A 13,658-nucleotide genomic window follows, 5' to 3' on the forward strand; every position below is an offset into this window, starting at 1 on the left:
GCCACCTGCCTGTGATAATGTTCAGCAGTCCCCTAGCAACTAGCCTAGCAACAGCTAATCAGTAGCTGCCTCAATGTCCCAGATGCTCCTCTCGGTGGCCTGCAACAGCTAATCAGTAGTTACCCCATACCCCAGTATCCCAGATGTTCTTTTCGATGACTTGAGCAGCCGTTTGCAGTTCAGAGCGCAAGGCCCAACCAATTAGGTTTAAACTTTCAAAACTTGCTAAATGCTAGCCAATTGTGTGATTTGCGTGTGATTTGAAACCCGCGCCTTTTTGAAACCCCGCGCCTTGCTGTAACCTCTATAAAAACCCCTGGTGTTTTAGAGTCGAGGCTCTCAATCCTGACGCACTGCGTCGGTGTCGGATGAGAGTCCCTGCTCGAGCTTGAATAAACGACCCTCGTGTGTTTACATCGGAATTGGCTCCTTGGTGGTCTTTGGGGACCTCACGATCTGGGCACAACACACCCACAGTTAAAGGAGGAAAGGTTTTATTTTAGCTCATAGTCTGTAGAGGTTTCAGTCCATAGCCAGCTAGCTCCAAGCGATAGCAGAGAAAAAAATTCATGACAGGGCAGGCAGAAAGTTGCAAACAGCCAGCGTGCCTTTCTTCTTTTCCCAGTATATTCCATTCAGGCTGCAAGCCTATTGGATGGTGCCACTCACACCCAGGGTGAGCCTTCCCACTATCCACATCCAGAACTATGCTAAACATATCAGTGGATTCAGTTATCACACACCCTTGCTCCATAGTCACACACCCCAGATCCAGCCACCTCTGAAAAGCCCCATTTATGAGCACCAGAGGCTTTGGGGGAACATCTATGCATAAGCCATAACAACCTCAGTGTTACAACACCCCTGGTGTGATCACCAGTACCACAAAAACCAAAACCAAAACCCAAAACATATTTATTCTTACATGTTTTTTTAAAAAATAAAATTAAGGTATTAGGTTTCTTTGCATTCAGAACTACTCTTCTGAATCACCACTGACATCATTGATGCCCAGGGTTTCCACACCATACAACTTTTCTGTGCCATTAAGAACCCTGGTGACCGACCCATAGCAATTCTTTCTTCTCCTTCCTCTTCCTCCCCCTCTTCTTCTTCCTCTTCGTTCTTCCTCCTCTCTCCTCTCCTTTCTTCTTCTCCTTGTTCCCTTCTTCTCCTCCCCCTCTCTTTAGAGTTTTCTACTCAAAAGGTGCTTCCAAAGTGGTGTTGGTAATGTTTGTTTTGTTTTGCTTTGATCTGTTGCCAAATACTGGGATGTATTCACTGAGCTTAAGTGTACTCCGTGGTATTTGAGCTTGTATATGTCTATGTTGTATGTCAATAAAAAGTTTAAAATTTTAGAAAAATGTTCCATTTTTTTCTGGAATTTTCTCACAGGCCACTAACTCCCATTCTGTAAGTTTCGATATTGATCCGGATAGGTCTCCCACCACCTCAGCAGCTATTATGGATAGTAGCTGCCCTCTTCCTATGGTGCCTTGCCCCTTCCCCTGTGTGATATCATGCCAAGATGGTTGCTCCCACCAAAGAATAAACCCTTCTTCCCAGCATGCCCCTGTTCCCACCTAGACAGTAACCTAATACTCGCTCACCTCCTACCACCTAGTGACATCACCGGCTCCTCCATTCCCTAGTCACTACCTCACTCAACCCCGCCTCAGCCCCTACAAGCCCCACCCCAGTCTCTATAAAAGACTCTCCCTGCCCCAGCCATATTGCTTTTGTCTCTCCTTTGTTCAGAGACAGCCTGGCAGATCTATTCCCCTAATAAAGGCTTGTTGTGGCCTGGTCTGGTCTTGGTCTTCGGCCCTTTTACCTGACAGATCCTTGCTTGATCTTATAAGACACCAAATAAAGATTTCAAATAAAGTTTGCAAATGTGCAGGCAAAGACAACTATGATAACACTGTCATCTGATAGCAGAAACTTTTAAATATATCCCAGGGTCAAAAAAAACTGTCTTAAAATCATTTTGAATCTTCTTCTACTCTGCATTTAAAACTACATTACTCTAGGCTTTTATATTTTAAAATAACTTTTATCCAAGTGATTATTTTTAATAAGGTTTGAATATTTGACCAAGTACAACCTGAGTTGCTTAAATATTCCTATAGTTCAGACCTATTTTTGCCATTGAAAATTATGTTGCCGTATTTCCCTACAGATAGCTTGTGGTAGATACTGCTAACAGTCTTTATGGAAAATCCACCAGACTTTTTTATTACTAACAAAAGCCCAGTTGTTGACCTGATTATAGTGCAAACAATCTTATTTTCTCCTTTCTGCTTTCTCTTATGGTAGATTGGCTATGTGACCCATTTCTGGCTAATGAAGTATAAAGGAAGGCTGGTGGAGGAATTCTGTATCTCCTACTCTAGCTCCTCCACTTACTGCTTCCTGGCTGCCACAAAGTGAGCAGCTTTCCTCTGCCATGCCTTTTCACCATACCATTTCTGCCTTGGAGCCAGCCAAACATGGACTCAATCCCTCAAAACCATGGGCCAAATTTAACCGCTCCTTTAAATTGTAGGTGTCGGGTATTTTGTATTTTATACTTTCATCTGTGCCAGAGTCAGCATTGTAATGCAGAGTCTAGCTTCAACACACTGAGAATGACAAAGCAGAACAGGAGTCCAAGGTCCTGATGACATCATTCAGCAGCTGAACTCAGGACACCAACTGTCCACCCTCCAGACTTAGGTGAGACAAACTCCAGTCTAGTGAGAGTAGTTTTACATAGTTACTCACAGTGAAACGTGACCAAAAATTCACCTCTTGCCATATTTTAGATCTTTTTCTAGACTCTCAGAAGTGGGTTTGAACCAAAGGTTATGATTACTTTTTAGGTCCCTGGTACATATTACAAATCATTTCCCCAAAGAAGTGTACAAACTGCTCCTTTGCTCATATCAAGTATTGCTGGCTTCATCCAGAGGGTCCCAAAAAAGGATGACCGTAGCAACCAACCAGTCATCAAACTGGGGGGACGAGAGTAACTAGGCAGATGAGACAAACAACTCAGGAGCATTTTCAAATCTATCCTTGCCTCAGTTTAAGATACCTTTCCAGGGCTGTGGAGGAGCTCAGTGGTAGAACACATGGTTAACGTGCATGAGGCTCTGGGTTTCCATCAAGGCAAGAAAAAAAGAAAAAAAAGTGGTTCCCCTTTTAATTATAGAGAAATGTCACAAGAGTGACTCATAGTATACCTTTACTCCTTATCTCAAACATTTTCTCACACATCAAAACATACACTGTGAAAAGGCTTAGAAAGTAAAGTAGAAAATTTTAAAAATCTACACATAATCTCAACACCAAAAAACCCTAATATTTGGCACATTTCCTTTGGTGTATCTCTATTCCCTTTAGCTTTTATTATTCCCCATTTTCTTACATGTGTATGCACTACATTATACTATGAAAATGTTTAATTTTGTTAATTTGTACCATGCATTTCCCACTGTAAGCTGTTTTATTTAGCAGTACTGGGAATTGAACTCAGGGCCTTCTTACTCAGCTATACCCCCATGTTTTTCCTCCTTTTCTTTTTTAAAGACAGAGCCTTTACATTCAGGTACAGGTTGGTTATTTTATTGGCTGCATAATAATCCACCAAGTGAATATACCATACCTTTAAAACCATTTCTTTTTTTTTTGGTACCGGGGATCAAACTCGGATCCTTGCACTTACGAGGTAGGCAGCAGAACCACTGAGCTAAATCCCCGGCCTCTTTAAAACCATTTCTATGTTGAAATTAGAATAACACAAAAGAATATGCAAAAAAAAAAAAAAAAAAAAAAAAAAAGACAACCACATAAAAAGGGCCCTGTACAAATATAAGGCAACTTTAATTAGCTATGCTCTCATCAGTTTGTTAGGAAACATTTCATTCCCCTGGCAGCTGAACTGTTCCTTCCTTTGGATGCCCCCAGCCCTATGCTGTGCTTTTCAATTTTTGTTTTTACAGTACTGGGGATTGAACCCTGGGCCTTCCACATGCTAGACAGTGTTCTACCACTGAGCTACATCCCTAGCTTGGTTTTTTCCAAATTGACAGAAATTATAAATATTTATGGCACAAAATGTGATGTTTAGCATCACCTCATATACTTTTTTTTTTTTGGTACCAGGGATTGAACTCGGGTCCTTGTGTTTGCAAGGCAAGCGACGGAACCACTGAGCTAAATCCCCAGCCCACCTCATATACTATTTATGCGGCTCTGCCTTTCTGGGAGTTCTCTAAACTGCCTATGCCACAGTTTTTTGCCTCTGCAACCCACACAGTATCTGGGGAAGGCTCAGCACGCAGCATACACTGGGATAGTTCAAACTCTTTGAAGTTGAATTTGAGGTATAAAACAAATTATTTGTAGCAACTGTACTTACTGTCTCACTTCAAGTAAATTAAGAAAAAAAATAACATAATAGATATCTAATCTTTGATGAGAACTTTGTTGAATGCTTACTTTGTGGCAGATAATGTGTTAAGTGATTATAAACAATTCTTAGCCAGACATGGTGGCACATGCCTGTAATCCCAGCACTCGGGAGGCTGAGACAGGAGGATCATCATGAATTCAAGTCTAGCCTTTGCCACATAACGAATCCCTATCTCAAAACAAAAAACAAACAACACAACAAAAACCCTCACAAAATACATTCTCAAAACAATCAGTGAGATAATTGGTACAACATTTACAGACAGACTATAATGGATTAAATCATGTGGTCATGGGGCGAGAGATTTAGCTCATTGTTACCATGCCTGCCTCAAAAGCACAAGGTCGAGTTTGATCCCTAGTACCAAAAAAAAAAAAAAATCATGTGGTCAAACATTTGCTGAGCCCCTGTACACTGGATTAGATGCTGAAGTAGCACTGAGGATATAGCAGAGAACACATTAAAAATCTCTGCTTTATATGGAGCTTATTTACAAGTGGATTTTGCTAAGATTACATATGTAACATACCAGCATTCTGAATTCATAGACCACACACAACTTGTATATTGTGAGTTTACCCCTGAAATGGACCCATTCTTGGTGCTAATCAAAATTTAGGACTGAAAAATTCAAGTTCAGACACTGATAACTTCTTCAAGGTTAAAGTCACCCTATAATATCACTTGACCTTTGCTGGTTTCACTCAACCTGTGAGAATCTGATCTTCAAATTAATAGAAAAGCTCTCAAGATTTATGAGTCTATAAAAGGAATTAGATAGAAGGAAGAGACTATGGGAGGCTGATGCAGAGAATCACAAGTGTTCAGGCCCAGACTGAATGACTTAGTGAGAACTTGTCTCAAAATAAAAAATTTTAAAAAGGCAGAGGACGTAGCTCAGTACAAAAGTCCTGGATTCCTTCTCCAGTATCCTGCAGGTCCAAAAAAAAAAAAGGAACTGGAGTCAGAATACAGAAAGGACTTTGGCTTCTCGGTATCTAAGTGAAGTGGAAAAAGCCAGGCAAAGGACAAAGCTTCCAGGTACCATCACATCGCACACAGCAGAGCTGCTAGGCCCAACCTACTATGCTCCTTTGAGTTCACTTTCTAGATCCAGACATATGAGGTGACATCCAGTTTAAGTATGAAGAAAGAAAAAAGGAAAAAGGAAGGAAGGAACAGTTTTAGATCTGAAATATACAAACTTGAATTGGTCACTTCCTGTGAAGCAATCAAGTGGCTGAGGATGGAGTCTGACAGTTTAATCCTCTAACAGTGAGTGGGGCATTTCAGGAGTGAAAGAGAGATGTCAAGGAAGTTGCATTTAAATAAAACTGAATTTGAACTCTAAGTGAACAGAAGAAAATCCAAAGGGAACAAGAAAAGTAGTTTTAGAAGCTATTTTCTAATTCTGAGGGGCAGGACACTGCCCTTTAATTTGAAGAAACAGAACATTTTTCCCACCTACTACAAGATTAAGAAATCAGGGACAAAAAACACCAAATTACTTCTAAATGCAACAACCTATACCCAAAGACAAAATCCCCTGAAATCCACTCAGGAATGCCTGGTAAACAACACACACCACTGCATACACAAGAGAAACTATCACACTTCAGAAACCTTTTATTGAAGACAATGCAAGAAATGGGCTAAAAATATTAGAATGAAGGGAGGTGAAGGAAACCAATATAAAAAGTAGGCAGCTCAATGATGAAATAAAGACATTTCTTTATACTTAAGGCAATTTAAAAAGTGAAGTCTTACCCAAAAGCATTTACATAGCATTGAAAAAAAGTACTGAAATAATTTGGATTAAAAAAGCTAAGTTATCTATGTAAACTCTGTACAGCAGGGACCTGTTTTCAGCAGGTAAGCCTATTTACAAGTAAGAACCTCTTACTCTTGTAACATGGTCCTGTTTTAAGAGAATGTCTAACTCACACACTCGTAGAGTTAGTCCGTAAGGCCTCAGTGCTCCTGTATGGACTCCAGGGGACCTACCTCCACCAGAGAACTATTTACACTGCCCTGTGAACACACATATACATACCTGCCCCTGTGAACACCTTGAGTGACGCATTCAAGCATTATTGAAGTCAATTTTATATCTACAGTGACAATTACAGTAGGCACTCAATGTTAAAATGCATGAATGTTAAAATAAAATAATTTCATACCACTATTTACACTTTGAACATTACCACTTTTACCTATCCCAAATTAAAAACACCAAACTTCTACCAAGTTTACTATGGTTTTACAATATAGTACTTCTGGGACGTTTTAATATAAATAAACATCCTACATTTATTAATTTTCAGAGTAATTGCACAGATTTAGCATTCTCCTTGGAATGAAAAACTTGCTTGGAAGTTACTTCATTCTTTTCCTCTTTTTAAGAAGTGCATCTCGCAGTGCCAGCTGGAAGATAAGAAAAATAAAAAGCATTTAAATATGACAACTCTTAAGTACCTCTTATACTAATTTAGTTATAAAAAGGAATCAGTAAGTCGATGAACCATCCTGCAAAACTACAAATAGTGAAACATGCCCTAAAGATCACATGTGCATCTGGTCTGGAGGTTATCACACTGCCAGGAAACGTGTAAAGTTCTCAACTGCTAGCCCAGCTCATGGGCACAAAGCTCCAGACAGCAGCAGATACAGAATGCAGGGACCAGTGTGTCATCCACCTCCAGGTACCACACAGTACCTCTCTGGTCAGTGTCGCTCTTAGTGCTTTTTTTCTTTTGGTACAGGGGATAGAGCGCAGGACCTTGCGCCTGCAAGGCAGGTGGCGGAACCAGGCTAAATCCCAGGCCCTAGCTCTTAGTGTTTTGAAGTTGTGGGTGAGACACTGTCTGAATTAAAACGGGCAAAACAGCAGATCTTTTTCACAATACTTTTCTAAGATTATACATATTCCACTAAATAGGGCACATATGTACAGACCATTTAAAGATTTTCAAATGGCACTTGGCATCTGTGCAGATTTAAGCTAACTCCTACAATGTACAATCTGAAGCAGAGAAAAATGGTCCCTTATATGCTAATTTTCATATGCACTTGTTTACTGTAGTAAATAAACTAAAAAAATTTATAATAAATAAATGCTAACATCCTTATGGTGACTCAGATATGATGAAGATGCTAATTTTGAAATAAAAACTCAGAGTTGGGGCCCAAGATAAAATATTTTTGTTAATATAAGCTTTTAATTTTTAACTTGTGTATTTTGTGTTGGATGTATGCAAGATGAAATGAAAATAGTATATCATGTATTCTAATTTGACTTGATCCAGGTTTTGATCTCCTCTAGTCCTTCTCGGACCAAAGGCTGGGTTCCTAACCATTCACAGGGTACAGTGTGAAGTTGAAGAAGTTAAGATCTGGAGAAAAACACAACTTAAGGACCAATGTTTGAAGTGAACCTGTAACATCCCTTTATAAATAACGAGCAACATCTGCCGCCACAGAAAATATACAGTACTTCTCCACTTTATATGGCATGTAATATTTGGGAGTTGTGGGTGGGCCACATTGTCTTAATTAAAACCAACAAAAAAGCAGATCTTTCTCCCAGTTATCTTTTCCAGGATCATAGATATTCCACTAAATATGACAATACAGACCATTTCAGGATTTTTAAATTTCTCCCCAAAATAATCAGAATAAAATTATCAGGAATAAACCTAAACTGAAAAAAAAAAAAAAAAAAAAAAGGTTAATCAAGGCCCTTGGACAATCTTAAGTGTATGATGAAAACTATTCCATCAATTCTCAAGCACTATCTTACCTTTAAAAATCTCTAGCTTCTGAATCTTTTTTTTTTTTTGGTACTGGGGATCAAACTTTGGTCCTTGCGCTTGCAAAGCAGGTGGCGAAGCCATTGAGCTAAATCCCCGGCTCCTAGCTTCTGAATCTTAACAAGGTACTTGATAACTTTTTTGCTTTGTTAAAACACAAAGGGTGAAGCCCGGGATTTAGCTCAGTGGTTCTGACGGCTGCCTCACAAGTGCAAGGTCCCCAGTTCGATTCCAGTACCAAAAAAAAAAAAACACAAAGGGTGGAAATTGCCTGCCTCTACATCTAAATGTCCAACCTTTTCGGATTTTATGACTTAAGTTATTGATTCCTTTCCTGTAGCTTATGTCTGGGCCTTGGTTGTCTTTATAGATAGGCAAAATAGTTATAATACTTAAGGTATAAGTCAACAAATACCTTTTAACGTAATTTGGCTAAGGAGGTATTGCTTACTCATCAGTCTTATTTTCATCGGTGATAAGTGCTTTACTCACAGTACCTCCTGTTGTACACTGATTGAAGGAGTTAATGGAATGCTCTGGAATTGTTAAGTCACATGGAAAGAACTATGTATCTTAGCCAATGTTGGTGATATGGATTTAATTCTGCTTGTTAAACTCCCTAACAAAGCACAGACCTTTCTCAAACTTCCTTCTGCCCCTCCCCCTTCAAATGCCACTAACTGCACATAAGACACAGGTAGATTCTTCCTCCTCTTCCTTTACCTTCCTAAAGGCTCCAATGCAAGATCCTCTCCTTCTGGCCCGGGGATTTAGCTCAGTGGCACTGTACCTGCCTCACAAGTGCAAGGTCCTGAATTCAAATGCAAGCCAGCCTGGGCAACTTAGTGAGACTTCTGTTTCAAAAAAAGGGCCAGGAGTGCAGCTTAGTGCAAAGGCCCTGGGTTCAATCTTTAGTACTACAAAACAAACAAACAAGCACACTTTAATTTTTCAGAGATGTTTCATGAGTTGCTGACAAGGAACAAAGAAGGGTTTTTCTACCATGACAAAAAAAGGCATACACCGGAAGTAGGGGTCAGGGAAACACCCTTAACTAAAATTTAGCAAGGTCAACTAAACCTAATGAAGCAAGGCCCTAGCTACTTAAATGTCATTAAAGGCTGAAGAAAGCTAGATTCATGGATTTAAATTATTAAAATTCAACTATATGGCAAAATGAAAGAGTACTTTGGATTTTCTTAAGAGTGGTAGGGCCAGGATTTAGCTTAGTGGTGTGGCGCCTGCAGCGCAAGAACAAGGTCCTGAGTTCGATCCCTGTAGGGGGGTGGGGGGGATGGGACACTGCAGGCTGGGAATTTAGCTCAGTGGCACTATGCCTCCCTCACAAGCATAAGGTCATGAGTTCGATCCCCGGTACAAGAGTAGTATCACTTTATAATTTATGTGATATGTTGAACACAGATAAGAAGATTACAAAACCACTCAGGGAACCCTGAATTGGCACCCACAGACATGGCACTGCCCTTGGGCAGGCGTCACCTCCCCCTGTAGGCTCACCCTCAGCCAGCTGTTTAAGGACACTGCTTCAGAATGCAGCACTATGTCAGCATGTAGCTGATTTCCTGGAGACCCTTCACAATGACATTTGGATACACTCTGGTGCACTCCCAGGAGAGGGAGATAAACAGATCCATTTATTTTCTACAATGAAAGAAATTAATGAAATAAACAAAACCAAATAGCACAGGGCCACCATTCAAAGGCCATGAGTGGGCACAATGAAATCCCAAAGGTCTGTTAACATCACAGCTGTATGCAAAGGGCACACAAGGTAAGGATCATGCCAGCAACTAAACTTCATTTCACACTGCTTTCCGGAAACTGCTTCTGAGATAATACCACACAAAATGATTACTTTTAGAAAAGTACCAGGCAGAAAATTGTTAGTATCAATTAATCTCACTGATCAAATGACAGAGAATTTTAGCACGTGAAAGGACCTCAGGGGTGACCTACCTGGTTTCCCTTTACTTACAGAGAGGAAAACTGAGGTGACCCCCCACCCCCAGTCACACAGCTGAGTCCTAACCAACTCAGGTCAGGGATTTACCTGCCTTCACGGCTTCCCATCTCTCAGTGCTCCCCAGTACTGCTCCCCTGAACCCCCAGTGAATGGTCTTCAGAAGCTACAGCCCATCAAGCCTAAAGCAGTTCTGCAACTACAGACCTGTTCCTGCTACCACCCAGGCCACAAGTCACACTCACCTGCTTTTCTCGGAAGGATCGCTTGGTTTTAGACCGAACATTCTGGCTGTATCGCATCATCATGAAGTTCTTCTGTTTTTTCTTCTCTTTATTTGTAGAACTGGAAAATGGATTCATTTTGGTTTTCTTCCTCACAAATTCCTTTCGGTCTGTCTTTCCAGCCTAACAGCACAAAAAGATTCCTATTTTTTCTTTAAATTACACACTTTCCAAGTTATCTGATCAGTATAAATGCAACCTCTGAGCTAGGCACTCTACTACATGCCATGATACAGCATGGGCAGAATACAGTCCTTGGTCTCAGGACTCGTCCAATGGAGAAATGGCATCAAGTATCGTTGACGGAGGAGGGATAGCTCCACGGGAGACGAGTACTTGGGATACTGAGATAGGAGAATTGTGAGTTCAAGGCCAGCCTGGGCTACATAGTGAGAAGAAAGAAAGAGAGATGAAGAGAAGGTGAGATGGAGAGACAGAGATGGAGATGGGGTGGGGGTGGGGGGACAAAGAAAAGGAAAGCAGGCAGGCAGGGAGAGGGGACAGGGGAGAAGGGGGGGAGGGAAACAAGGGGAGAGGTGGGGAGGGGAGCTTAGATCAGTGGAAGGCCAGGTTATAACTCAATCTGGTGCAGTGAGAGAACATTCCCTGGAAGGAAGCCAAGAAAGCATTCTTTTGCAGATGAAGGCATTCATGGTGGGGGAAGGGGAGAGCTTTGCAGGAGGCATACAGGGTATGCAAAAGGTGTGGCGGAGGAAGAACTTGGGTTTCTGAACTCATCTCAATAAGCTTAGTATAAACGGAATTCGGAGGAGGAACTGGTGTGGGACGCCACCTAACCCAAGGTAGAGAAAATGAGGCTAGAAAAGCAGGCAGGATACAGTGTGAACAGGCCCAGTGAGAGCCAGTAGCCAACACTAACTGGCTCCAGCTTTTCAGTGATCATTGTAAATGTGATTGTTTTCCTATTAGTTTTGAAAATGTACTAGGCCTCCTGATACCATGACCATGGGGAAATGGCCTTCCTGTGCTTTATATTTTGCTTTGCATGGTGGTTACATATTAAAATTCATTTAACTCAACAGTTAATACCTGTGCATTTTATTCCACATGAATTATATCCTCATTTAAAACATTATAAAAATGCCACTCTAAACAATACAGGGTAGTGCATGGCTGTACGCAAAGCACTCTGGGAGGCTGAGGCAGAAGGATTATAAATTCTATCCCAGCCTGGGCAACTCTTGTACTTAGGAAGCCCCTGTCTCAAAATTAAAAAAAATTTAACAAAGAGCTGGGGATGCAGCTCGGTGCAAAAGTCCTAGGTTTGATCCTCAGTGCCACAAGAAAAAAAAAAAAGCCATTCTATAGCTATTCAGATTCTGGATTATATTTTATTTTATTTGCCTCACTTACCATTGCAGTTGCTAGCCGTGTCTCCTTGTCAGACTTAGGCTTTTTATGAAGGCGTTCAATGTCTCGAAGAGATAGTAATTCACCCCTGGAATGAGAGAAAAATAAAATGGTAAATAAAAGTGGAACTCCTTCCTCGATGCTTTCGTTACTATGCAAGCTAACTGACAACTCGGTGCACATGCTCCCTTACCTGGGCTCCTCGTCACTGTCTATTTCAATATATTTCCTCTTTTGGGCTTTCCCAGGGGCAGCAGCGAGCTCTTTCTTCATTTGAGCCATGTGGATTTTCCGGAAGTCCTCTTGAGTCAAGACCCGACTGGTGCTGACGGCTGCGGCCTTGGCCCTTCGCTCCTCTGTGGCCATGCTGCTCAGCTTCTGGGACTGCAGAGCACACACACAGGCTCAGGGATGCCCACACTGGGGGCACCGGGCCATGCCAATGCTGGTCTCCAACAAGGTCCAGCATAAAACAAGTCTTGATAAAGGTCAGAGGGATGTATGGAAATTTTAAGACTTACAATCGCTTGCTGTTCTTCATCAGAGGAGTGGTGCACATCAACCCATTCACCATCGGCCTCCTCTTCTTCACTGAGACTGGTACTTTCCCACTCGCCTGTGTGAGAAAGAACTTGCTAAAATAGCCATTACTCCATGTTGAGTATTTACAGCCAGGTGAGAGAAATCAAGCACTGGAAAAGCTAGCAAACTTTGAACAGATTCTCCACTGGCCAGGAATTGAGCAGTATTCGTTGTTAAATAAGCCTCATCAATTTAGTTAATTTAAGGAGTGGGGATTAAACATTGACCACACATCTATCATAAGCTCAAACCTTATAATCACTTTCTGTGACCCTCACAGCTCAATAGAATAGGAACAGATTCCAGAGCAAAGTCCCACAACCAGAAAATGTAGCCTGTACTGAAATCACTGAAATCATGCCTGACTTTGGAGTCCATTTCTTTCTCAGAACTAACTGTATCCATCACAGCTGTACTTGAATATTTACCCTGGGCACACAGCAAGGATCACTAGTTTCCATTATTCAGGGAACTAAAGTAGAAGATTTTAGAGGTGAACCTGGTAGACACCCAGTAAGACAGCTTCCCCTAACCTGTAGTGTCCCAGCTCTCTGGTCTGGCATATACACAAAACACTCACAACAAGGACCTCAACTCGCTCTTTAGTCTCCTATCTTGCTATGTGAGTTTGCCCCGAACAATGGTGAAAAAAATGAACCTTCAGGGACTGGGGTGCAGCTGAGTAGTGGACAGGTCATGGAGCATGTGGGCATGCACAGGGTCGTGGGTTCATCCCCAGCACCAGGGAGGGAGGGAAAGAGGGAAAGCAGGGCGGGGGGGTGGGAGGGGAGTGAGGAGGAGGGAGGAAGGAGGGAAACGAACCTTCATCATTTTCAGCATCCTCTTCTTTCTCAATTTCTAGAACCTCTGCTCCTGGAATGTAATCTTTAGCATCTAATTCACCATATTCTTGTACTCTTGCTTCTATAGAAGCTTCTGTAGGTTTGCCCTAAAGGAGAAGAAATTGTTTATAGTAAAGTGCTCAGACTTCAAAACATGAGTCATGAAAGGTATGAGGCAGAATTACGAATTTAGAAGGGACTACCATAAAAAATGGAGGTAATCAAGAAACAAAATAGGTTGCTTATGTTTCAGGACAAAGTAAATATCCCAGCCAAAATGCTGCCCATTGTTTTCTCGCCCTCTTCTAATTCAAATTAAGATATTGGCAG

At 41.4% G+C, this 13,658-nt stretch overlaps 1 protein-coding gene across 1 annotated transcript in view; it reads right to left on the bottom strand.

The window, feature by feature from the left end:
• Window positions 1–6,065: 6,065 nt before the first annotated feature.
• Sdad1 (SDA1 domain containing 1) overlaps window positions 6,066–13,658 on the bottom strand; it is a 32,924-nt gene continuing 25,331 nt past the window's right edge. Inside the window, exons 17-22 of the mRNA XM_004848047.3 lie at window positions 13,309–13,435; window positions 12,426–12,520; window positions 12,098–12,288; window positions 11,908–11,992; window positions 10,495–10,656; window positions 6,066–6,883 (exon numbers count right to left, since the gene is read on the bottom strand). Coding sequence (XP_004848104.1) covers window positions 6,836–6,883; window positions 10,495–10,656; window positions 11,908–11,992; window positions 12,098–12,288; window positions 12,426–12,520; window positions 13,309–13,435 — 708 coding nt within the window. The 3' untranslated portion in view covers window positions 6,066–6,835. The remainder of the gene's footprint in view (window positions 6,884–10,494; window positions 10,657–11,907; window positions 11,993–12,097; window positions 12,289–12,425; window positions 12,521–13,308; window positions 13,436–13,658) is intronic.

The sequence above is a fragment of the Heterocephalus glaber genome, unplaced genomic scaffold (genome assembly GCF_053883595.1).
Source record: "Heterocephalus glaber isolate CG9 unplaced genomic scaffold, H.glaber_assembly_v1.0 deba00001454, whole genome shotgun sequence".
Lineage (NCBI taxonomy): Eukaryota > Metazoa > Chordata > Mammalia > Rodentia > Bathyergidae > Heterocephalus > Heterocephalus glaber.